Here is a 24,434-nt window from a genome sequence, read left to right on the forward strand (position 1 = left end):
GCCCCCTGCTTCCCCCCTGCAGATCACCAAGACAGGCGAAATCCTGGATATACACAAGCCGGTATGCATGGTGACTGTGGGCATTGCATCCACCAGCCCGGTTCTCCCATTGCCGGATGTCATGCTCTTAGCCCGGCCTGTTGAAGATCAGCCCCCTGCTTCCCCCTGCAGATCACCAAGACAGGCGAAATCCTGATATACACAAGCCGGTATGCATGGTGACTGTGGGCATTGCATCCACCAGCCCGGTTCTCCCATTGCCGGATGTCATGCTCTTAGCCCGGCCTGTTGAAGATCAGCCCCCTGCTTCCCCCCTGCAGATCACCAAGACAGGCGAAATCCTGGATATACACAAGCCGGTATGCATGGTGACTGTGGGCATTGCATCCACCAGCCCGGTTCTCCCATTGCCGGATGTCATGCTCTTAGCCCGGCCTGTTGAAGATCAGCCCCCTGCTTCCCCCTGCAGATCACCAAGACAGGGGAAATCCTGGATATACACAAGCCGGTATGCGTGGTGACTGTGGGCATTGCATCCACCAGCCCGGTTCTCCCTCTGCCCGATGTACTCCTGTTAGCCCGGCCTGTTGAAAATCATCCCCCTGCAGAGGCCAGCTCCAAGAGCAAGATGCAGCACCCTTCAGACACCCTGGAGTTGACCAGGTGAGCCAACCCTCGCACCTGGCCTGTCCCTTACCAGAACAGCATTTCAACCTCCTGGTTTTCAACTTGGATGAGCTCTAACCATTCAGCTCAGACAACCATCCTGCCAAACATGCCAGCCAACATGGTCTTAACAAAGTCACTTAGAGAGCAACTGGACGTAGGCCAAGGAGGGTTCAAAACCCATGGACTTCTGAAGAGAACCCCCATTTCCATCTCTCTCTCACCTGGAAAATGAGGTGTCAGCCCCAAACAGAGCCTGCACCCCCAGTGTAACAAAGGGATAAGCAGGCCACTCAGAGTCTCAGGCAGCCAGTGCAGCTGAGGAATTGATGGAGAGGGTGGGGTTTGGAGGAGGTGGAGGAAGGAGGACTGTGGTACATACTTTCTTCCCGTGGTGGGGGGGCTACAGGCTACTCCCATTGAAGTTCGTGAAGCTATCTGTCCACAACCGGGAAAAGCAGCATCTTCGCCTGAAACTGGCCAGTGGGCGATCCTTCTATTTGCAGCTGTGCCCACCCTCCGATGCCAGGGAGGATCTCTTCTCCTTATGGGAGAAGCTCATCTACCTCCTTCGGCCACCTGTGGAGGGCTACAGCAGCACCCACGCCATTCCTGCTGGGAAGGGTCGAGGTGCCTGTTTTCAGTGCGGAAGAGGAATCTCCTGTGAGTTGAGCCACAGAAGGACTCAATTTGGGCCTTGCCCGACCTGCCTCTGAGGGCCTGTCTAGATCATTCCATTATATTCTCTACTCAGCTATGCTAGAAAATGCGGGTGAGGGGGAAATGGTGAATGATTTGATCACTGTTCTTGCCCCAGGCCCTTTCAGCAGTGACAATGTCTGGAACTAACACATCCCGGTTCCTGCTTAGGCCTCTGTCCTAGGGTCCACAGGGTAGCAGGAAGGACTTGATTGCCAAGCCCCCAATCCTGACCAGGGGGAGTGGGGGGAGGGAGTTGGCAAAGATATGCCTTCTTTTAGGAATCAGCCCCCACGCCCCCCCCCACCCTATGCACACTCACAACACACCAGAACAGACACATGTGTTCCAGGTCCTGGAATTCCCTGGGGCTTCCTCAGTTTCCTTCTCCATTATAGTGGGGTAGGAGGAGGGCTCCTGACCCTAGGATATTTATGACCTGACTTTGACCCAGGCGGCCTCTAACTATCCTCTTGTGTCTCTTCTGCCCCTGGCACTAGGGACCCCAGCCCCAGGAGCCTATTCCGCATGAAGGGGAGCAGGATAAAGTGAGCATAAAGAGTCTTGACGTTCCTGGCCGGGATAGGATGTCAGTGCAGCCAGAAATAATCACGGCGGCTGCTGCTGAGGAGGGCTTCCCTAGTCCAGGAGGCACCGAGACGGAGCTGCTGCCCCCACACTACACCATCCACGGGGTGCCCAGTGTGTCCCCTCCCAGTACCCGGTCTGTTACAACCGTTGCTATGGCAGCTGCCGCCAGCAAGGGGCCTGCCAGTAACGCCATGGCCGGGGCCCCCGCGGGAATGGGGACAGCTACAGCAGGCAGCCAGGGGCCTGGCCTAAGTGTAGCCCTGGCTGGGACTACAACTGGGCAGGTAACAGAGACGGCAGGTAACACGTGGGCAAGCAGTGGGAGTCTAATGCTGGCTGGCGCTGCCAGTATGTCCTCAGGCACCAGCAGCCTGATCCCCTCGGGCCACATGAGCATGGCCTCTGCTGGAGCCGGGAGCTTCGTTGTAGCCCGCCTAGGAAGCGTCACCCCCCTCGGGCCCGAGCGCCCCCTTGTGTCGACCTTGCACACTGAGGGCTACATGAGTGAGCGGGACGGAAGTCAGAGGGTGGCCATGGCCAGCCCCAAGGTGGCCAAAAAAGACACGTCATCGAGGAGGCACTCCCGGCACCGGAAAGGCCAAGCTCGCAGACGAGCCAAGAGGGAAGGTGGCAGCGGCCAGAGGAGGTCATCCCGGCAGGCTGCGACTTCCAAGGAGACTCAGAAATCCAGCCGCCACAGCCCGTCTTCCCGCAAAGCCACCAGCCGCAGTCCCTCCGTAAAGGATTCCAGGTGAGAGGAGTTGCTTGCCAGCTGCTAGGTATGCGTGCCCCCCCCCAAAAAAGAATCATCCTGATGGGGATTTCATGAACTTTGCCTAGAAAGGCGTTTTTCCCCCCCTACATTGTAATAATGGTAATAATAGTTATAATAGAGAGAATTCCAATTTCTTCAGGGGGCATGTAGTAACCAGAATGTGAAGGGGGCAGAGGGGCTTCTCTCCTTAAGACTCAGAAGACCTTAATTTCATCTGAGCATCACCTGTTCCCTTCCCTTTCATCATGCGTCCAACTGAGGACGCTTTCTTTGTCTTGTGCAGTGCTTCCAGGACCTCTGACAAAGGAGGGATGGATAAAAGCTCAGCCAAGAAACACCCCTTGTAAGCCACTTCTGATTTCCTCTGTTCTTCCAGCTAATGCATGTTCCAGAAGATGGGAGGAGGGAGGGGGGAGGGGTGAGGGGGAGGAAGAGACTAAGGCAGAACTAAAGCAGCTGTCTCTCTCAGTGACTCCTCTTTGTCTCCCCATTACAGCCACTGCCTCAGCTAAGAAACCCAGCCATATTGCCTCCTTCTGGGAGGTTTCTCCCTCTCTAAGCAGAGCGCCAGAAGCACCTCAGTCCTCACCAACATGAGGGACACAGCTGAGGCCACTAAGGCCTCAGCCAATGGAGATCGACAGGAGCACCATTGTGGAGAACCTGGAGCGTGTGGAGATAGAGGTGGAGACTATCACAGACATGCTATCACCGCTGGCAGTGGTGGAGGAGGAGAGCGAGGAGGAAGGACGATAGAAGACTGTGGAACATACTTCCCATGGTGGGGGGCCTACAGGCTACTGCCCCTGAAGTTTGTGAAGATTTCTGTCCATGACCGTGAGAAGCAGCGTCTTTGGCTGCAACTGGCCATCGGCTATCATTCCACTTAGAGCTCTGCCCACCCTGCAATGCCAGGGAGGATCTGTACTACTACTGGGAGAAGGTCATCGACCTCCTTCAGCCACCTATCGAGGGCTCCAGCAGCACCCACGCCATTCCTGTTGGGGATGGGGTCGAGGTGGCTTTTTTCGCTGCAGAAGAGAAATCTGCTGTGAGTGGAGCCACAGAAAGACCCTATTTGGACCTTGCTGGGGCCTGCCTCTGAGGGCCTGTCTAGATCACTCCACTATATTCTCTAATCAGCTATGCTAGAAAATGGGGGCGAGGGGGAAATGATGAAGGATTTGATCAGTGTTCTTGCCCCAACCCTTTCAGCAGTGACAGTGTCTGAAACTAACCCATCCAGCTTCCTGCTTCAGCCTCTGTCCTCGGTTGCACAGAGAAGCAGGAAGAACTTGATTGCCAAGCCCAATCCTGACCAGGGGGAGATGGGGGAGGGAGTTGGCAAAAGATGTGCCTTCTTTTAGGAATCAGCCCACCACCCACCCCACCCCACCCTATGCACACTCATAACACACCAGAGCAGACACAAGTATTCGTGTGTTGCAGGTCCTGGAATTCCCTGGGGCTTCCTCAGTTTCCTTCTCCACTCTAATGGGGTGAAGAGGAGGGCTCCTGACCAAAGGATCTTTATGACCTGACCTTCACCTGGGCCACCTCTAAGTATCCTCTTCTGCCTCTTCTGCCCCTGACACTGTTTGCCCCGACCCCAGGAGCCTAGTCTGCACAGCAACAGGAAGCAGGATAAAGTATGAAAAGTCTTCACACAGTGCTGGACATTCCCGGCCAGAAGAAGTTGGCAGTAAAGCCAACAATAATCATGGCGGCTGCGGCTGGGGAGGGCTTCCCTAGCCCACAAGGCGCCGAGAAGGACCTGCTTCCCTATCACTATACCATCGAAGGGGTGGCAATGTGTGTCCCTTGCCAGTAGAACATCTGGCCCAAGCATTGCTATAGCAGCTGCCACCAGCAAGGGGCCTGCCTGCCAGGAAGACCATGGCTGGGGCTCCCGCGGGAATGGGGGCAGCTACAGCAGGCAGCCAGGGGCCTGGCATAAGTGTAGCCCTGGCTGGGACTACAACCGGGCAGGTAACAGAGACCACGTCTGCCAGCAGTGGGAGTCTAATGTTGGCTGGCGCTGCCGGTACATCCCCAGACTCCGTGAGCAGGGCTTCGGCAGGCATCAGCAGCCTGACTCTCTCAGGCCACATGAGCACGGCCTCTGCTGGAGCCCGAAGCATGGCTGTAGGAGGCCTAGGAAAGTGTAACCCCACCTCGGGCCCGAGCACCCTTTTTTGTTGAACTTGCACAGTGAGGGCTACATGAGTGAGCGGAAGGGAAGTCAGAGGGTGACCATGGCCAGCCCCAAGGTGGCCAAAATACGGATGTCATTGAGGAGGCATGCCCGCCACCAGGAAGGCTGAGCTCGTGGGAAGGCCCAGCTCACAGCTGGGCCAAGAAGAAAGGTGGCAGTGGCCACAGGAGGCCATCCCGGCAGGCTCTGACTTCCAAGGAGACACAGAAATCCAGCCACCGGCTCCAGGGAAGCTGCCACAGCCTGTCTTCCCACAAAGCCACCAGCCGCAGTCCCTCTGTAAAGGATTCCTCGGGAGAGGAGTTGCTTGCCACCTGCTAGGTATGCGTGCCCCCCCAAAAAAAGAATCATCCTGATGGGGATTTCATGAACTTTGCCTAGAAAGGCGTTTTCCCCCCCTACATTGTAATAATGGTAATAATAGTTATAATAGAGAGAATTCCAATTTCTTCAGGGGGCATCTAGTAAACAGAATGTGAAGGGGGCAGAGGGGCTTCTCTCCTTAAGACTCAGAAGACCTTAATTTCATCTGAGCATCACCTGTTCCCTTCCCTTTCATCATCGGTCCAACTGAGGACGCTTTCTTTGTCTTGTCCAGTGCTTCCAGGACCTCTGACAAAGGAGGGATGGATAAAAGCTCAGCCAAGAAACACCCCTTGTAAGCCACTTTCTGATTTTCCTCTGTTCTTCCAGCTAATGCCATGTTCCAGAAGATGGGAGGAGGGAGGGGTGAGGGGTGAGGGGGAGGAAGAGACTAAGGCAGAACTAAAGCAGCTGTCTCTCTCAGTGACTCCTCTTTGTCTCCCCATTACAGCCACTGCCTCAGCTAAGAAACCCAGCCATATTGCCTCATTCTTGGGAGGTTTCTCTCTCTCTAAGCAGAGTGCCAAAAGCACCTCAGTCCTCACATGGGGGATACAGCTAAGGCCACTAAAGCCTCAACCACAGAGATCAACAGGAGCACCATTGTGGAGAACGTGGAGCATGTGGAGATAGAGCTGGAGACTATCACAGACATGTTCTCACTGATGGCGGTGGTGGAGGAGAAGCAGGGGGTGAAGGGGGAGGGAGGGTGTAAGGCAGAAGATTATTTACCATTTTACTTAGTCGGGCCCTTTAAGCCTTGAAAAATCAGAAATTACTGCTTAATCTTGCCCCAGACCTCTTTCCTCCTAAATCTGAACAATAGGGAAATGTACTGTTGCATAGCTTAGCACAGCCCTTACCTCCAAGGTAAATGGATAAGAAAGCTTGCCATATAATCGCTTTAGATAATTATGTTAATACCGGAGACCAGCACACCTGGTTTGATTTGGGTGATCTCTGATCTGTAATGATGGGGTGCTCGGGTCCTTGTGCTTGTGCCCCAATTTCTCCCTAGTCTCAGAAACACTGTCTCTGACAACCACTCCCCAGCCCAAGGACACTGTGCCTAGCAGTTCTTCTTGCATGGGCCTCAGAACGACCCTTATCTCTCTCCCTGGTACAGCTACACAGAGCTGGGCTGCTCAGGCCCCAGCCCTCAGATCATGTCTCTGGAAGCCTCCCAGTTCCTTAGTAAGTTCCTGTGTTGTGAGAAAGCTTTCCCTTGTTGCAGAGCATTCTTTCATCAAGACAGAGGGAGAGGGGTGCTTTGGCCAGCCCAAGGAGTTTTGTCTTTGGCCAGCCCAAGGACTCTTCCTCCTGCCAGACTCCAAAGATCCATACCTCTGTTATCTCCCTCACGGTCCGGTATACTCCCTGTACTTTCCCATCCATAGCGCCCCCCCTCCCCCAAAGACACCTGCACCTTTGGATTACCTCATCCTTCTCCCTGGCATTTCTTTCCCATGCTCTTTTCCATATAAACCCTAGCTCGACCCCTGATTGGGGCTGCTTGATTTGGGTGTGCATACCCCTTGCAGATGTGCTCTTTAATAAACCTCCACATTAAATTTCTGATTGGGTCTCTGTCTCGCATCTGTTATGGCACAAGGAGGGGAGGAGAAGGAGCAGGAGGAGTGGGGGGGAAGGCGGTGGCCACCAGCCCTCTGATGGACTCAGCAGGAGACTTGCAAGGACCTGCCCCAGACCTTCCTGTCCCAGAATCCCAGCAATTGCCACGCCACCCCCCACCCCCAGGGCCACAGAGAAAAGCCGGCAGGCTCGGGTAGTAAAGAATCATGTTTGACCCCATGACTGGCTCATTCTCCATCCTTTAAGCCCTGGACAGACTTCTTCCCTCTGTTTCTTGGCCTTCCTCCTTCTCCTCTGTGCCTCTGGCTGAATCAGCTGACACTGAGTAAGGGTAAACATGGGGGTGTGGGCTGGGCTGCAGCAGAAGCAGGGGGAGCTGCCCCTAGCACGGTGACTGGCAACGCAGATGTCACACTGGGGGGTCCCTGTGACCTCAACATTTCCGCTCCAGAGTGGGCAGAGCTCGAGCACCCTTGGCACTGTGGATGCCATCCCAGCCTGTGGACCGGAATGGGACGATGAGGGCTCTTCTGGGCCTCTGTGGCCTAAGCCTGGCTCTCTCCTGTGCTGCTGGCTGTAAGTCCCAGGAAACACAAACCAGTGAGAGAGAAGACAGAGCTGAGGTCTCCTTTCTTCTCCTCTCCCTCCCAAGCTTGTCCGCACCCTCCCCTCTCTCTTCCTCTCCCCATCCTTTTAGAACAAAATAGAACAAGAAAACCATTCCAGGGAGATGATGGGGGGGGGCATTGTGGGGAGGCTGTCCATCTGGGGGAGAGCTTGGGCTCTGCTTCATGGGCTCTGCCATCCCACCTTTTCCATCCTTCCCACATTTATAGTCTCCAGCCCTCAGGAGTCAAAGCACAACTGGGAAACCCTAAGAAGGCCAAGAAGCAACGGAGTCGCAGGCCGCCACAAGGAGGCACCGTGGCTGGTGTCTGTGCCTGGGGTCTGCCAGGGAGTGCTCCTGAACCGCTGGTGGGTCCTCTCCACTGCCAGCTGTCTGAGAAATGTGTACATGCCCAAAGAAAAGGGCAGAGGGGATTCGGGAGGATGGGACTCGGTGCTTCTCCAGCTGGCCACAGTAGGGTAGAACAGATGGGCCCTTGGAGGAGGGGGGGGGATGTGCCCAGCCATCCTGTGTAAAGAAGGATGAGGTCTGTCGAGCAGGTTTTGGATGGGGGAGGAGGCCTAAGTGGGATTGGGGAGCCCCTCTTCTCTATTATGGGTGGGATTAATAAGAACTCTCCACTGTTTGGGGGGCAGTGGGGGGGGAATGCAGTCTCCCAGGCAGTATTGGCTGAATCCAAGGCTTCAATCCAATTTGACAAGCCTTTAGTAAAACTCCATGTTAACACTGGCCCCTTCCTGCCAGCTGAGGCCAATTCCCACATTGTCCAGTCTAACCAGATGGGCCTTCTCTCTTATCTGCCATATGTGGCACCCCTTCTCCCATCTCCATATCTTCGTACTATACCAGCTTTCTCCCATCCCTGGAATGCACACACGTACACACACACACACACACACACACACACACCATGCATGCACACACACACACATGCCCAGAAGCCCACTTAATAAATACTTACTGCTGGATTGATGATTGTCCTGTGTGTCTAAGCCGGGTGCTAGGTGCTAGAGTTCCTCTTCCCACTCCAGGGACCTGAATTCCTCTCATTATGCCCCTCAGAAATCCAGGCCTCCTGCCTATGAGGGGCTTGGGGACCTGGCTCAACGGCTCCTGGATCTGCCTGCACCCCAACTTTGTGCCCCGAGTCAGGACCATTGCAGCCAAGAGTGACCTGGGCATGGTCCTCCTTCATCAGCCGGCCACACTGGCTTGGGGGTCAGATCCAGTTGGCCCGAGACACTAGCAGGGTCCCCCAAAACTGCCCCTTCAGTGGACATCGGCCATGCCAGGTCTATCAGCATCAGAGTAAGTCCCTGAAGGAAGAGGGAGCTTGCTGCTACTCTCACCCCCCCCCAAATCTCAGAATTTCAGGCCCAAAGAAAGGATTTAGCCCCAAACTGGTGGAACCCAGCCTACAAGCAGCTCAGAAAATGGCTGAAGAGGAAGCAAGCAGCTGGCAGCTACGCATTCTCATCGAGGGCAGAGCTGGTATTCCAAAAGAAAGTCCTTCTGGCTCCAAACCAAGGGCACTTTCTGACCCTAACCCTGGTCCTGCAAGGCTTGACAGGAGAGAGGACAGCTTGGGGAGGGGAGGGTCCAGGGGCACATTGGCAGGAAATGGCACATGTTCTGCCCATCCCCCTCTACCCAGTCTCCAGGCTAAACCTTCTCTTGGGACATAAAGTGACACTCTCCCTTCCCAGCAGCCCTCCTGGGCACCCCCTAGCTCATCACCTCTCTCATACGCTGTCCTCCCAATGGGTTCTAAGCAGGACACTCTACCCTCCCTATTCCTGAAGATTCTAATACTAACGCAAGCCAAAGGCCCTTTGGCTCTTGTGCTGACTCAGGGAGCCTGCAAGCCACCCCAACTCCCAGCTCTTAGCCAATCGTGACCCAAGTAGAAGATCCTGCTTCCTGTTCTGGCCTGCCAAGATCCTATGTGACACTGCCTCTGAGCTCCTCCCTCATCGGTCCCATCTGCAAAGCTGATGAGCCATTATTACCCATTTCTGCCTTTGTATCTTTCATAGAAATCTGAAACAAACAGTGTTTAAGGGCCCTCCTGTTCCCACGCCCAGATAGTCCACCAAACAGAAAGGCGCGAAATAAACGTGAGACATGGGCCAGGCGGAGCAGTAGTGACTGACTCAGTTTATTCATCTGAGGGTACAGGATAGAGAGAGAAAATCTATCCTAACTTCTAAGAGTCCTCCCCATAAGACACTCCCCGAAACATCTGCTAAGGAGGTGACAACATGCATTTCCTCCTTATCAGAGTTCCTACATAGGGTTGTAAATTCCAAGGCTTTTTCCTGACTCCTGTATAGAGGGGTGAATATGTAAATCTAAGGTTCAAAGAGTGAGAAGGAATGTCTTAGGAGCTTCCTAGCAGGGGGAAATTTGGACAGCCCTGCTTCTTACTGATTGAGCCCTTTGGGTTAAAGCCTGGGCAAAGGTCAAACTCTGTCCTGGATCTTCCACCCATATCGGACTCTTTAGAGCGGCCCTCAAAACCCTGCATGTGAGAGCCACCGCCAAGTGCACACTGAACCATGTGTTCATACGTTGCCGTCTCTTCCACAGTGACTGCACGAGACGGATTCTGTCACTATTTTATGTATTTATTTATTTGTCTGTTTGCTTATTTATTTATTTGTTTGTTTGGCAATTGGGGTTAAGTGACTTGCCCAGGGTCACACAGCTAGTAAATATCAAGTGTTTGATCTGAGTTCGGATTTGAACTCAGGTCCTCCTGACTTCAGGGCTGGTGCTTTATCCACTGCTGTCCCTTTTGTCACGATTTTAGCAGATTCTGTAGCATTCCCTCGTTCCTGGCAAAAGCAAATGAGGTAGGGAGCCTGGCCTGGCTCGCTCTTGATGAAGCCATGCCTGCTCTTGAAATGCATTCCCAGAGCTGGGCCAGGAGTCCAAAGCAAGGTCACTCTTCTTTGATCGTGGGAACATTTGTCTGTTTCCCAAATCCCATTCAAAGCCTTGTTCTTCAGAGATCACTTGGCCAGGGCCTTGGCAGACAGCACTTGGGGTGTCCACGCAGAAGCTTTACTCTAAGGGACTCTCTCCTCACTCTGAGATTACTGGATGTGGAGGCAGGGTGGGCAAGAGACTGGGAGAGAGGGCGCAAACAGGCTTGAGGGAGGCAAGCCTAGACTCGACCTCACACTTTGTCCCCATATCTCCTCTAGACCCCCAAGAGCCTGGACTCACACCAGCCAAGAGGATGACAGTGAAGCTCCTGCAGTCCTGGGCCTGCCATCACTTGGGAGTTCATCCTACTGAGACGAGAGTCTTTGCATTTGGAGCAATCCCCAGCCAGGCCCAGACGGTTGGGTAGACGCTAGGCCCGGGGTGCAAGGGAGGGCTCCCTCATCCGCCAGAAGTCACACAGTTTAGGGGTAACTGCCAGGTCTGTAGAGAAGGCCAAGAGAGTAATGAGGGAGCCCCCGGAGGGGCAGGGAAACTTAAGACATGAGCACCGCATAAGAAGAGAGGTCATTACTTCCCCTCGCCCGCCCCTTACAGGTGCAATGTGGCAGCCCCATCCTCTGCCGTTTTGGAAATCACTGGGAGCTTGTGGGGCTGGTCCGCAAGCCTGCAAAGGTCTGCCACGTCCCCATCCTCGCTGTCCGCACAGCCCCATACCTCAGCTGGATGGATGCCATAGTCCGGGCCACCCAGAAGCAACCTCTAGGCTTAACCTGCAGTCTCTCTCCACAGAGCAGTCCAGACAGCAGTCCCTGGGCACCCTTGCCCATCTCCGGCTTGGGGTTGGAGGTCACACCTCAGCTGTCCTCTTTCCAAGAAGAAGCCAGCAGCATAGATAGCACTGTGCTGGTGCAGCCAGCCCTCCTGGACGTGGCCCCTGGGCTTGGAGGCGCGGAAGGATGAGCAGCTTTCTCTGGCTGGACAACTGCTCTCTGAGGCCAAGCTCCCTGTAGCTTCCACTTGGCTCCTCCCTGAGGACCCACCTGAGCCCCTGGTACTCCCTCTGGGGCCCTTGCAGCTGGGAGCCCCATTGGAGAGCCCCAGGTGCAGATGTCATGGGATCGGCCTGTCAGTAAGCCAGCCCTGGTTCAGGTCCACTCAGCTCCCAGCAAAGCCGGATCGCGGCCTCGGCAGGGTGAGCAGATGACTGGACAATCCTCAAGTAGCTGTTGAAATAGCAGGAGCCCCGACTCCCTTGGGCCTCAGTAAAGCTGAGAATCCAGCCAGACCAAAGACTCAGTCAGCCCCTGAGGCAGCTAGGCCCCAGCCTCACTTGAGTGCCAGTAAAGGGCAACCCCAGACTCAACAGACTGAGAAAACAGCTGGACCCCAGGTTCATCCAAAAGCCAATCCAGTTGGGCCCTCAGTTGTCCCCCACACAGCTCTAGCTGGACCTCAGACGCCCCAGCCTCAGTGGGCGGCCGGCCCAGCCCATATGCCTCAGCCTCAGCGGGTGGCCAGCCGAGCCCAGACGCCTCAACGGGCAGTTGATACCATGGGGTCCCTGGGCTCTCTCTAAATCTCCACTGGCATCTGGATCACAGCCTCTTCCGGTAACTGGAACAGGCAGATTCCCCAGTGTTTCGAAGGCAGATGGAGGTAGACCCCAAACTCAACCAGCTTCTCAATCTCATATTCAGTCAACAACTTATATCAGCGGACCCTGGGTTCTTCCCAAAACAAATAGAGCTGAAGCAGAGGCTCCCCCAGCAGCGCTCTCAAAGTCCCATGCAGCCAGGCCTCAGGTCGAGGCAGCACCTGATGGAGCCAGGCTCTGCATGGTCCCTAAATCAGAAGCAGACTGGCCTCCGGCTCAGCTGGCTCCAGACACAGTTGGGCCCTGGGTTCTCCCCAGGACACAAGCAGCCAGACCACTGACTCGGCCAGCATGTGATGCAGCTAGGCCCTGCCTTCTGTCTAAGGCCGAAGTAGCTGGTCTTTGGCCTCAGCACACACCGGAGCCTGCTGAACCCCAGCCTCAGCTGGACAGTGATGCGGCCGAGGCTGCTGTGCCCCGCCCCAGCTGGTGGCTGGCGCAGCTGGCTTTGGGGCTGTGCCAACCCCAGCTGTCGATGTCAGGCCGGTGGCTGAGAGAACGTCTGAAGCCATCACCCCCTGGGCTGGCCCAGCTCCAGCCATAGCCCCAACACCCTCTATGATGTAGGGACCAGATTTGAGCTTCCTGCCACAACTCCCAGTGGGGCCGCTTCCCACCTTCACCAGCTCCAGTCTCCTCAGATTCCCTACCCCAGGGCCCCTTCCCCTCTCCAAGATTTTTTGCCTTTGTCCCAGTCACTGCCCCCAGACCCTGCTGCAGACTCAGCCTCTCTCTTCTTTGGAGCCATGCAGGCGTTGCCTGGGACCCCTCAGGCCCTTCAATGCCAGAATCAAGGCTAAGCCGTTCCTTCTCAGGGCCTGGCCCTTCCCAGTGCTAAGGCTGGCCACCCCTCTGCTCTCTTCTCATCCTCCTCTGCCCCCTCCCCCTCCCCTTCCCACTTGCCCCCTCCTGTAGGACCCTCTCAGATCACTGGCCCTCTGCCTGACACCAACCAGCAGCTCCAGCAGAATGAGGAGCTGCCGCTTAGGGTCACCTTGGCCCACTATCGCTTGGGCCTGGGTTGGAGAAACAACTTCCAAGCCTATTGGCTCTTCCAGATAGCCTTGTCCTCCCAGCAAGGGGTAGGTGAGTTAGCTCATCCTTTGGCAGGAGCTGCAGAGGAACAGGGACCAGAGCTCTGGGGGAAGTCCAAACCCCTGTCTGCCTTGGGGTGGGGGGCCTGCCCTGCGTGTGCCCTCTGGGGTGGCCCCTGCCCTGCACTGTGCCGGGATGGGGTGGGGCTACACCCCAGGCTCAGTCTGCCCCGGCCTTCTTCCTGAACAGCCGAGTGTGGCATGCCGCAGGGCTTTGCAGCTCAGTGCCCCAACTGCTCGGAGGCAGAGGAAGGTGAGTTCCCCTGGCTGGTGTCACTGCAGTTCTCTCTGTCCCACTTGTGTTCGGGTTCTATTCTGAAGGAGTGACTGCCACCAGCTGCGCAAATATCATGTGAGTGCCCCAAAGCTGAACATCCACTGACCAGGCCCTCTACGATGAGCCATATAATGTGGTGTGACACAGCTTCATTGCATCTTAATGATTTAGGATTTTTCTTCCACTTCTTGTCTGTACTTATGGGTCTTTTATCTGTTCTATCTGCGGAGTCTAATGAATTCCTGTTAAGTTTTTATAGCCATTGTCCTTTCCATTTAAATCTTTCCTCAAGAACCTATTTACTGAAGTTCACTGTCCAGGGGGTTGTGTGGTAAATTGTTTGTGTCTTTACAACCATCTCTAAATGCTGACTCCGGAAAGTGGGAAGTTACAATGCTGGGTATCCTGCTAGGAAGCATTAAGAGGCTCACAAGGGATATTTCCTTCACTGTTCCAGTTTGCTATTGTGGTGGAAAATGTACAGTGTGTGTCAAGAGAAACTCTGCTTTGGTGGGACGTGTGCTAGACGAAAATTTAGGAGGGTTGAGTCTTACTCCTGGCCCAGCTAAGAACAAATATTACAAAATTAACTGTGGAATCGTGACTTTCTTCAGATTCTCCAATCTATCCTTTTTGCACTCATTCTTTTCCCTTTCTTAGGATTACCTTGATGCCTTATCCCTCTCTAATATCATCATCCCCTCTTTTTCTTTCTCCCCACTTCCCCATCAAAGTGAGATGAGGAAATGGCAAATTCATCTGTACTGAGAGGTTAATGACAACAAGGCTTTATATGATACCCTTTTCAGAGAGATTTGTCTTTTCTTTTTTTAACAGAAGATTAATCATTAAGCTAAAAGCAAACTGGTTAGGGGCCAGTATATTCAGTTAGAAGCTCCCCAAAATTTCATGCAAGCAGGCAGTTGCTTTACTCTTACTTAACCTTATAATAGAGTTAGAGTTGGAATCAAGAAGACCGGAGTTTGAATCCTGCCTCAGACTTTTACTATGTGACTCTAGATACAAATCACTTACCTTCTATCAGTCTCTGTTTTCTGGCCTGTAAAGTGGGGGTGGCAATAGCAAGGTTGTTGTGCGGATTAAAGGAAATAGCAAGTAAAGAGCTTTGCAAACCTTATAGCTCTCAGTAAACACTAGCTACGCTGCCTATACACGAGACTAGCGTAGGTTCACTCAGCGAAAAGCTGTGGCTTAAGTTTTCTGGCAACTGTGCCCATAGAAGCCCATAAATTCCCCATGCTAAGAGAGGAGGCATTTTCTCAGAGTGCCAAGCCAGAACGGGAGACACTGGAAGCAAATGTTATTTCTACAAGGCGGTATTTGCAAATATTGCTGTTGTGTCTTGACAGGGGACTATGTTTGCTACAGCCCAGCTGAAAGGGGTGATCTGGCATCATTCTCTGAAGGCTCCCCAGCCTCCTGATAAAGTGATTAGGAATATCCTGGGGTGAGAATCTCTAGGCATGGCAAACTTAAAGGGCTGTGATTTCCCTGGGGTTATTTTAGCCATAACAGAGATCGGCCCTATGCAATGCTTAGAAAATTTCAGTAGACACTGGAGGACTTGAAGGACTGGATTACAGCAGGGAGGTTCCAAGAAGTACACTGATGATTAAAGCAGAGGCATCTAGGTGGCTCTTTATCTCCCCCAAACTCAAAGCACTTCCATAAAAGCAATCCCTCTTAATAACTCTTTAAGATAAGTTGTAACCAGCATAATTTCTGTCCAGTGAACAAACACAGAATGGAGACCCTCAATGAGGTTACGGAAGCAAGGTCCCGCATAACCGAAGCCCACCCCAGCCGTCTAGCCCTATCTCTAGGGCACCCTCTTGGCTGAAATCCGGCTGGAGGAAGCCCCTCAATGTCTCCCATGCTCATTTACTCTTCACTGCCTTTGATTAAACTGATTCCTCTGCTAAACTGTCCTCTTTTCTCCCCCTCCAAATCCATACGATACATTAGGGTCTGCCCAGTTCAAGTCCCACCTCATCCATGAAATTCTAGCCTTTCAGATCACCCCTATCACTTTTGGACAATCCCAACACTCTTGGTCCTTGATTACATTTAATTTTACTTGATTATAAACTGGCCTGTGATTTTCTGCTGGTTGCTTCTTATGTTAGTCTGGTGGTAAGCTCCCTGAGGGCAAGGATATCAAGACGGCAGTTGGCATATAGGAAAGAAAACCAGTGTAGACATCCAGAGGCCTTTTTTCTAGTCTGATCTCTGCCACCAACAAGCTGTGTGAGCTCAGAGAAGTCCTCATCTTCTCTAGGCTTCATTCTTCTCAATTGCAAAATGAGAAAGTCGGCCTGGATGATTTCCAAAGACCCTTCTATCTCTAACATTCTGTAATTCTATGTATTTTCCTCTTGTATCTTTCATAGCATCTAGAACAAGGCCAGATCTAGCGCAAAAAAGGAAAGTAGTATAGTGCATAGAACACTGGCCTTGGAGTCAAGAGATGTTGGTTAAAGTCTCCGCTCCAACATCTACTGGGTTTGTATGACTCAGTTTGCGCCTCTCTAAAACGGGAACATTTATGCTGCCTACCTACCATGTGTGGTGAAGAAAGCACCTCATAAACCTTAAAGAGCTCTATGTTAGTGATCATTATAGAGGTTCCCAGTAAGAACTTCTTGAACGTATCACAGCAATTTATTCCACAGCCCGTTTGCTGTATGGATGTGCTTACAGGAGAGGCAGAAATAATGGAAGTTGTTCCTTTTCTCTCAGTAACCTTTTTTGGTATTGATAAATAATGATTTAATAAATAATATATTAAATTAGTAAAGCTATTTTTCCATGGCTTTGGTATTTCCTCCCCTTTTCCTATCCTGTGAACTAGATCCTTCAACACCTCCACAGCTGTGTTGCTTTCAGCATACATCTCTTTTATGTACACTTGTTCTAATTTTACTACTTTTCTCGGCTTTCGTCACATTATCCTATGAACATTAGTATCCTTGGGTTTTTGCCCTCAAGGAGCTTCCCATCAACGCAGAGAGATCAGACCAGGATACTGTGATCAGAACCAGGAAAAGTAGCAGGTTTGTGTATAGAGAAGAATCACACTGAAGGCAATTGTGAGGGCACTGAAGGATCATTCACCACGTACCCAAAGAAGGAAAAGATGCCAAATGTGGCAGGAGGAGGGAATATCACCCAAATGACAATGGAGATTGAGCGGGGAGGGAATCTGAGAGTTCCTCAATTATGGAAAAAAGGCAACTGAGAGAACATAAACAACCACAGACTTATTCATCTGCTTCCTTCTCCATACGCAATACTTTGAATACATGAATTAAGAGCATGCTCAATGAGAGTGCTATTCATCGATTATGAAAAACAGATATGATTCGGTTGAACAAAATGCCACCATAAAGTCTCTCTTCCAACAAGATGTCTCCTATCCATCCATCAAAATCATTCAAGATACTTTGAAAGATATAACAACAGAGATATTTTTGTTGTTCAGTTGTTAAGTCACGTCGAATACTCGGTGACCCCAAGGACCATACTAGGCCAGGCCTTTCTATGCAAACACCATTCAGTGACTTACTCAGGGTCACACAACTCGTATCTGAGGCTGGATTTGAACTCATGAAGAGGAGTCGTCTTGATTCCAAGACATAAATAATATCTTGATACCACCTAGCTAACCCAACAACAGAGATAACCGTGCTCAGTAAACTTGTCATAAACTTGTCACAAAACACCAGGCAGACTTATGGGAAAGTTTAAGGGGAAGGGGATAAGAGAAAGGGTGGAGAGAAATAGAAGGGAGGGCAGATTAGGAGAAGGAGTGCTCAAAATGCATGCCATCTTTGGGTGGGGGGAGGGACAAGATGGGGAGAAAATCTGGAGTTCCAAATCTCGTGGAAGCGAATGTTGAAAACTAAAAATTAATTAATTAATTTTTAAAAACCCACCAGGCAGGGTACAAAACAGAGAACTAGATCCTTACCAAAGATTTTTTCAATGGCGTTGAGAAGATCCATTACAAAGTCCAAGACAAAGAAATATTCTCTGTCAACGCGGAGGTCCTCCAGAATGTTCCTGTTGGCAAATGAAATTGTGCTTGTTTTATCCAGCCTTGGCACATTGCAAACTTCTGGAAGAGATCTTTACCCACTCAGAAGACAATGCCCTGATAATCCACACAGGAAAGACTAAATAGATGCAGAATATCTATCAGGCTAATTGTGATATGCAGTTGGATGAATGACCTTTAGAGCTGGTTCAACAGTATGTATATCTAAGACAGCGAGTACAAATGGACAGCTTGGGCTCAGAACAATCCAAGAGGAGAAGAGCAGGTTGGATTGCCTTCAGAAAATAACAAAGCATCTTTTGTGACTCCCTTCACCTCAAAACAAAGGTCTGTTTTTAAATACCAATATTCTACCCGTTGGTATGTGGCCGTGAGACAAAGATAACAACCGACTTCAAAGAACTGAAAATGAATATCACACAAATGGCAGTGGAGAGACCCATGGTGTGTGTGAGCAGTCGGCAACATAAAACCAATAAGGAACTTTAGGGAAGAATAAAAGTAAAAGATATCATCAGAGAAATCTATGATAGGACAAGAAAATGACATGGACATGTAATGGGGGGGGATAAAAGGTGGGGAGCCCAAATGATTCACAGGTATCCTCACAATGCCAAAAGTCAAAAAAGGCCATTAGTAACCCATTGCATGAACACCTCATTAGGAAGATATAAATAAGTATTTCACAAGATGGGCAATTTTGGATTAATTGACATAAAAATGGTTGAAGGGAACATCCAAATAAATAAGATTATAGATCCATCTGAATTCTAGAGTTGAAAGCACCTAGGGATGGAACCAGGGTTTCTTGTTTCCCCAGGCAGAGCTCTGCTCCTTCACCTGACTGTTGAGTCCCTTAAGCATAGAATCACAGAATTTCAGAGTTGGAAAGGACATCCACCATTATATAGCCCAACCTTCGATATAAACCTAACAAGGGTACATCCAGTATTTGCTTGAAAACCTTTGATGAAGGGAAACTCACTAACTCCAAAGACATCTAATTCCACTTTTGAATAGATTTTTCCTGACATCCATTCTAAATTTCCGTCTTTGCAATTTTCACCCATTGCTCCATCGGCCCTCTGGGATCAATTAGAGTCAGTCTAATCCCTCCAAGGGCAGCTAGGTGCATCAGTGGATAGAGTGCGACGCCTGGACTCAGAAAGATTCATCTTCCTGAATTTAAATCTGGCCTCACACACTTACCATCCATGTGACCTTGGGCAAGTCACTTAATCTTGTTTGTGTCAGTTTCCTCATCTGTAAAATGAGCTGAAGAAAGAAATGGCAAACTACTCCAGGATTTTTGCCAGAAAAATCCCAAATGGGGTCATAAAGGGTTGAACACAACTGAAACAAATGAACAATAACAAATCCCTACAAAGAAAGTTATCACATCCCTTCAACTCTCTTCTCCTCCAGGCTGAACATATGAAGTTTCTTCAACCAATCCACAAATGACATGGACTCAAAGCCCTCCTCCATTCTAGTTGGCTTCCTCTCTAACTTACTAATATCCTTTCTGAGATATACATCCCAGAATATAGGGATAAAACACAATGGATAGAATACTCCCAGATACTTTCTAGCTAGAGCAGAATACAGCAGGTCTACAGCCTCCTTCTTTTTGAAAGCAAATATTCTCTTAGTACAGCCCAAGATCATATGAGTTTCCTTGAATGCCAAACCACGCTATTGACTTACATTCATCTTGTGCTGCAGTACAACCCTTAGTTGTTTTTTATATATGCATTATTTTAGTCACGCCTCTTTCATCTTCCATTTGTAAAACTGATGTTTTAAACCTAAATAAAACATTTCTCATTTATCCCCAAGAAATGACATCTTCCCTGAATCCACCCAATGTTTGAGCCCACTAAGGTCTTCATGGATCCTCACTATCACCCTCAGTTTTAAGTCATCAGCAAATTTTATAAGAATGCTATCTACTGTGTGCCTGTAGGCAAGTCATTCATAAAAATGTGAAGGAGTACCAGGCCAAGCACAGTTCTCTGAGGTGCTCCACTGCAACAGAGGTTCTTCATCCTTTTTGTGTCATGGGACCCCTTCGGCAACAGTCTGATGGAGTCTATACCTTCTCAGAATACTGTTTGTAAGTACCTAAAATGAAATACATAGGATTATGTATTTCATATGTATTCTGTAAAGGAAACATAAACAAAATAGAAACAAAAGTTCACATACCCCATTTTCAGAACCCCTGCCCTAGAGATATATTTCTATGTTGACTTCAAACCATTAATGATTACCTTTTTAGTTCAGATTTTCCATTCGTTTTGGATTTATCTAATTGTGCTATCACCTGCCCACTTCCCTCCATATTTTCTATAAAAATAGCATCAGAAACGTCATCAAATATTTTCGTAAAGCCTAGGGTTAAAAAAGATTTCCTTAGCATATCTCAATCTGCCAACATGGTTTGGGGCTTTTATTGTTGCAAGTGGTGATCCAGATCTATGATGTCATCACTGTGGGAGACTTCCAGTATGGAAACTCTCTCCATTGATGAAGGTTATACTAATGCAGATCAGTAATTCCTCTGTAATTTCAAAGTTGCTTAGGGTCCTAAAAGACTAAGTGATCAGCCTAGAGTCCCACAGCTTAAATTTGACAGAAGTAGTGCTGAAATCCAGACATTGTTGACTCACGGGCCCACTCATTACCCACCAAGCTGTGCTATCTCCAGGTTAATAATATTGTCAAATAAGGAATAAATTGCCTGGCTTGAACTGTTCTTGATAAAGTCATGCTGGCTCTTTGTCATCACCACTTCCTTTTCTAAATGTTCACTAACCATCCTTTAATAATATGTTCTAGAATTTTCCCTGCAATCAAAGATATGCTCACTGGCTTATATTTTTCAGGCTCCATTCTCTTCCCTTTTTGAAAATCAGGACTTTAGTCCTTTCAATCCAACAGAACCTCTTCCACTAGCCACGAACTTTCCAATATCACTGATGACTCAGTACTTACATCTGCCAATTCCTTCAGTACCTAAGCATGTGGTTAACTTGAACTCATCAAGCATAGCTGGGTACTCTCTTACTGCCTTCTGAATTACCTTGGGTGTTCATTCTCTATTGGCCACTTGGGTTCTGTCTTCTCTAGTCTAAAGATCCTTCTCCATGGCAAAGAAAGCAGAAGTAAAGTCAACACTGAGCAGCCCTTCCTTTTTGGTCATGTTATCACTGCTTTCCCTACCAAAATATCAATTCTATAGCTCTTCTTTTGCTCAGCTCTTCCCCCCACTAGAATAGCTTTTGTTTGAAACCACTTTTTGTAGTCTTTATTCTTCCTCACCAGCATCAGCTCAGTGTATGCTGCAGCACTTCTGACAGACAGTCTGCTAACTGGCTCAGGCCATGTTTTCAGATTCTTCCTCTGCTACTTGTATTTACTTTCCTATTTGGTATATCTTTTTGAAATCTAGAAAGCTTGGTAACTTTCCTCCGCATCCCCATTAGTCTCATTAGACATAATTCTGTAATTGGCTTGTGATGTTTCTCATTTTCATAATTTATTCCTTTTTCTATGCAAGTAGTCTGAAATATATGACAATAACAATGGTGTTTCTGTTTCTCCTACCAAGGATTTTTACCATGTTCTCTATCATGCTTTCCTACTATGGTTCCGCATTTCTTCACATAAGTATACCATCTTAATATATAGTGCTACCCTACCTATCTCACACCCTTTTACCCATTCGGTTTCTTTTAGCTAAAAAATAGCTTCCAGAGGCATATTCAAGTCATAGTTCCCATCCCACCTACTCTGTGATACCTATATGATCAAATATACCTCCTTGTACTGAGATCTCAAGTTAATCTTTCTTGTTAGCCATCCTTTGTGCATTCATGTAGAGACATCTCAGGCCAGGATTTTTACTACTGGCTCCTTTCTTGGATTTTGTCTCCTGTGAATATCTAAGGAGTTCAACTGTTATTCTTTCTACATTGTACCTATGCCTTATGACATATATCATATGTGGGTATACACGCATATGTTTGTATGAGTACATACATGTGTGTGTGTGTGTGTATGCAGTTTTCCCCCTCCCACTTTCTCTTCACTTCAAAGCACTGTTGAACAGATTTGTAAGACCCCAAGTAAATGCATTCTTACCAGCCAACATCAGATGAACTCCACTCCTGGATAGATGGTTGTCATTCCCATATATTAAGTCATTGACCCAAAATTCAATCTGGGAATACCATTAAGTAGTGGCTTATCAAAAATGATCTATACCAGAAGGAACTCCTTCTTGTAGCTTAGCTGGAGTCCAAATTAATGGTCATCATAGCAGCCATTACGCTACCCTGTACCACTAGATGCCTAGGTATATAGGGGATGTAGCCAATTTGCTCATACTCTGGCATGCTGAGATTATTCCAGAGTCTCTAAATCCAGACTTAACAGACTTAAGGACTCTTGAGATGTTAATTCTATTCTTCCAGACCTACTAGACCATCCCAGGTGCAAGGCTATGGAGCACAGACCTGAACTGGATGGACTTTATACATCCTCTAATTTGATACCCCCAAAGATATTCTTATCTATTTTTTCTGCTAGATTTGTCTGCGCTGTTTAGTACAGACATGGTAAGTATTACTAAATTAATTCATTATCTATGATACCTAATGCATAACATAGTTTCCTTCAATAAAAATCAGATAATACAATAGCAAAAACTGCCTTGATTAAAAGAAATCCTCCCAAAGGGTATTAAACAATGTGATAATACCTAACACAGCTTGGACTCGGGTTCAAATGTCATTCCCTCCATGAAGTCTTCCCTTTACCAAGACTTGCATGATCCCTCTGTCTTCCTTTTTCTCACAGCACTTTGTTTAGACCCTTTTTTCTGTCCTTACTCATACTATTTGCGTGATATCCACTTATATATGTGCCTCATTTCTCTTGCCCCACACAATTCAATTATCAGTTCCTTGAGCACAGGGACTCTGTTGTTGTTGTTGTTATTGTTGTTTTATTTTTCTAACTGAACGACCTTGGAGGAGATCAAGGGAAGACTCAAAAGTCAAAAGGTATCCCCTATTGATAGTGAGATCTTCCAAATATTACTTTCTGCAAATGCCATTCTGCTGATTGCATCCGGACCTGAAACTTTGCAGAGCCTCCTAACATAGATACATAATTGCTCAAGAATGTTTGCTTGAAAATCCACGTAGGAAAAACCAAATGAATGAAGAATGGCTTAGACTATGAGATACATTTATATGGACAGACTATGATATAGAATTGGATGAATAGCCTATAGAACTTGTCTCTCACTGTGTGTATATGTGTACATATGTATGTATTGTATGTGTATATGTAAATATATATTATTTATATACATATTTATATAGAATTTGTCCTCATATTTTATAAAATGTTATGTGCATAGGTGTATATTAGATAAAATTATATGTTGTATATTTGAATTTAAATTATATAATGATATAAATAGAATATACTATCATACACATAAAAATATCTTCAGCAAACACTGCAAATAGGAAAGAGCTAGACTCAAGTTTGAAGCGAAAAGAACAAGATAGATTACCGCTGGGTAACTGCAAAGCTCCTTTGGTAAGAGCAACAGAGAACTGAGATGCACCCTCTAGTTCCAGTGTCAATAACTGACTGATAGCCTCTAGTGTCCAGTGTCTATAATGGACAGATGGCCTCTAGGATCTATAAGAAGCAGATGGACTCTAGTGTTTAAATGAACTAGTGGCCACTAGTGTTTAATGTCTGTAACAGACAGATGGCCTCCAGTATCCAGTGTCTATAATGGACAGATGGCCTCTGTCTAGCATCTATAATAGGTAGATGGTCTCTAGCATCCACTGTCTGTAATGGATACTCAGCCTCTAAGGTCTAGTGTATATAACTGAGAGATGGCCTCTTCTAGTTCCCTCATGTTACATAGGGAATTCCAGGAAGATTCCCCAGGACGTTGGGTAGCGTGCCCCCCCCCTTGGCAAATATAGGAAGACATGGACAAGAGTCACATAGGATGGGCAGGCATCATGAATATCTCTATCAATGAAAACGCAAGCCTTTTGGAAAACTGGACTAAACCTCACCCCTAGTACAGGACCTTGCATGTAATAGGTACTCGATAAATGTTTATTTAATGAATGCATAGATACTTATCAATCAACAATTTCCTCTCATTTGATAAGATTCTTCATTTTTCTATTCTTAGACTTACCCTCCAAGCTGTTCTACCTCTCTGCCATCTGCCTTGTCCACCAGGATGACTCTGTCCTAAGGCCTGCTTCTAGGATTAGTGAGCCCATAGAAACCTCACCGTTTCTTGAGGGGGGCCTACCCATGCTGCTCCCTACCATTGTACTCACTCTCCAGACTGCTCCACCCAGGGGTGTGCTGGGAAATGTTGAACCGCTTCTGAGGAAGATGAAAAAACAATCCCATTCCCATGACACACTTTGAAGTTTAATATACATTATTGACATTTTCCCCATCACTTTCCTTTTCTTTTTTTTTTTTTGGAAGATCAATGGGTTTTTTTCCTTTTTGAAATTTGAATGAATCAGCCAAAATCTACTTTCTCACACACATATCCCATATTCTTCCCCCAACTGAGAACATGAGAAAAACAAAACCCATTACATACTTGTATAGTCACTCCAAACAGCTTTCTACATCAATAAAGTCCAAAACTAACATGTCTGATTCTTCCGAGTCTTTCATCTCGTCATCAACAGATGGGTAACATGTTTCATCACTAGTCCTCTGGAATTTTGGTTGGTCACTATTCCACTGCTAAAAGTGCAGCACGATAGTAGTCCATCA

General features: G+C 48.6%; 2 protein-coding genes across 5 annotated transcripts; both read left to right on the plus strand.

Moving 5' to 3' along the window:
* The first annotated feature begins 206 nt into the window (after positions 1-206).
* On the plus strand, positions 207-6,884 carry LOC110204398 (uncharacterized). Of its 4 annotated transcripts, XR_013485041.1 has the most exons (6): positions 208-663; positions 1,076-1,329; positions 1,866-2,707; positions 3,015-3,074; positions 3,228-3,782; positions 4,181-4,378. XR_013485041.1 is itself a non-coding variant. In XM_078150590.1 (5 exons), the coding sequence occupies exons 2-5, from the start codon at positions 1,189-1,191 to the stop codon at positions 5,774-5,776; spliced, it is 1,059 nt and encodes a 352-aa protein (XP_078006716.1). In that variant the 5' UTR covers positions 207-663; positions 1,076-1,188; the 3' UTR covers positions 5,777-6,884. The 4 variants fall into 4 exon arrangements, 3 of the variants coding, with proteins under 3 accessions (XP_078006716.1, XP_078006717.1, XP_078006718.1); XM_078150590.1 differs by lacking the exons at positions 3,015-3,074; positions 3,228-3,782; positions 4,181-4,378 and adding exons at positions 5,545-5,604; positions 5,761-6,884 and having other exon boundaries at positions 207-663; XM_078150591.1 differs by having other exon boundaries at positions 3,228-4,381.
* A 90-nt stretch (positions 6,885-6,974) lies between these two features.
* LOC110204396 (uncharacterized) lies at positions 6,975-24,307 on the plus strand. Its single transcript, XM_078150589.1, is given in 20 exon segments — positions 6,975-7,478; positions 7,739-7,913; positions 8,593-8,740; positions 8,742-8,838; positions 10,740-10,832; positions 10,835-10,884; positions 11,077-11,432; positions 11,434-11,542; positions 11,545-11,690; positions 11,725-11,778; positions 11,818-11,959; positions 12,027-12,371; positions 12,563-12,699; positions 12,752-12,818; positions 12,820-12,889; positions 12,892-12,966; positions 12,998-13,222; positions 13,421-13,582; positions 22,064-22,207; positions 23,824-24,307. Coding segments are annotated over 18 exon segments (2,517 nt in total). The 5' UTR covers positions 6,975-7,387; the 3' UTR covers positions 13,558-13,582; positions 22,064-22,207; positions 23,824-24,307.
* Positions 24,308-24,434: the final 127 nt, after the last annotated feature.

Source organism: Phascolarctos cinereus, unplaced genomic scaffold (genome assembly GCF_003287225.1).
Source record: "Phascolarctos cinereus isolate Bilbo 61053 unplaced genomic scaffold, phaCin_HiC Scaffold_341;HRSCAF=945, whole genome shotgun sequence".
NCBI lineage: Eukaryota > Metazoa > Chordata > Mammalia > Diprotodontia > Phascolarctidae > Phascolarctos > Phascolarctos cinereus.

Excerpts from the sequence above, each read along its gene's own strand:
- LOC110204398 (XM_078150590.1), top strand. The coding sequence starts at position 1,189 with ATGCCAGGGAGGATCTCTTCTCCTTATGGGAGAAGCTCATCTACCTCC. Across the intron at positions 1,330-1,865 it reads GTGCGGAAGAGGAATCTCCT|GGACCCCAGCCCCAGGAGCC; the intron begins GTGAGTTGAGCC and ends CCCTGGCACTAG. Across the intron at positions 2,708-5,544 it reads CCCTCCGTAAAGGATTCCAG|TGCTTCCAGGACCTCTGACA; the intron begins GTGAGAGGAGTT and ends TGTCTTGTCCAG.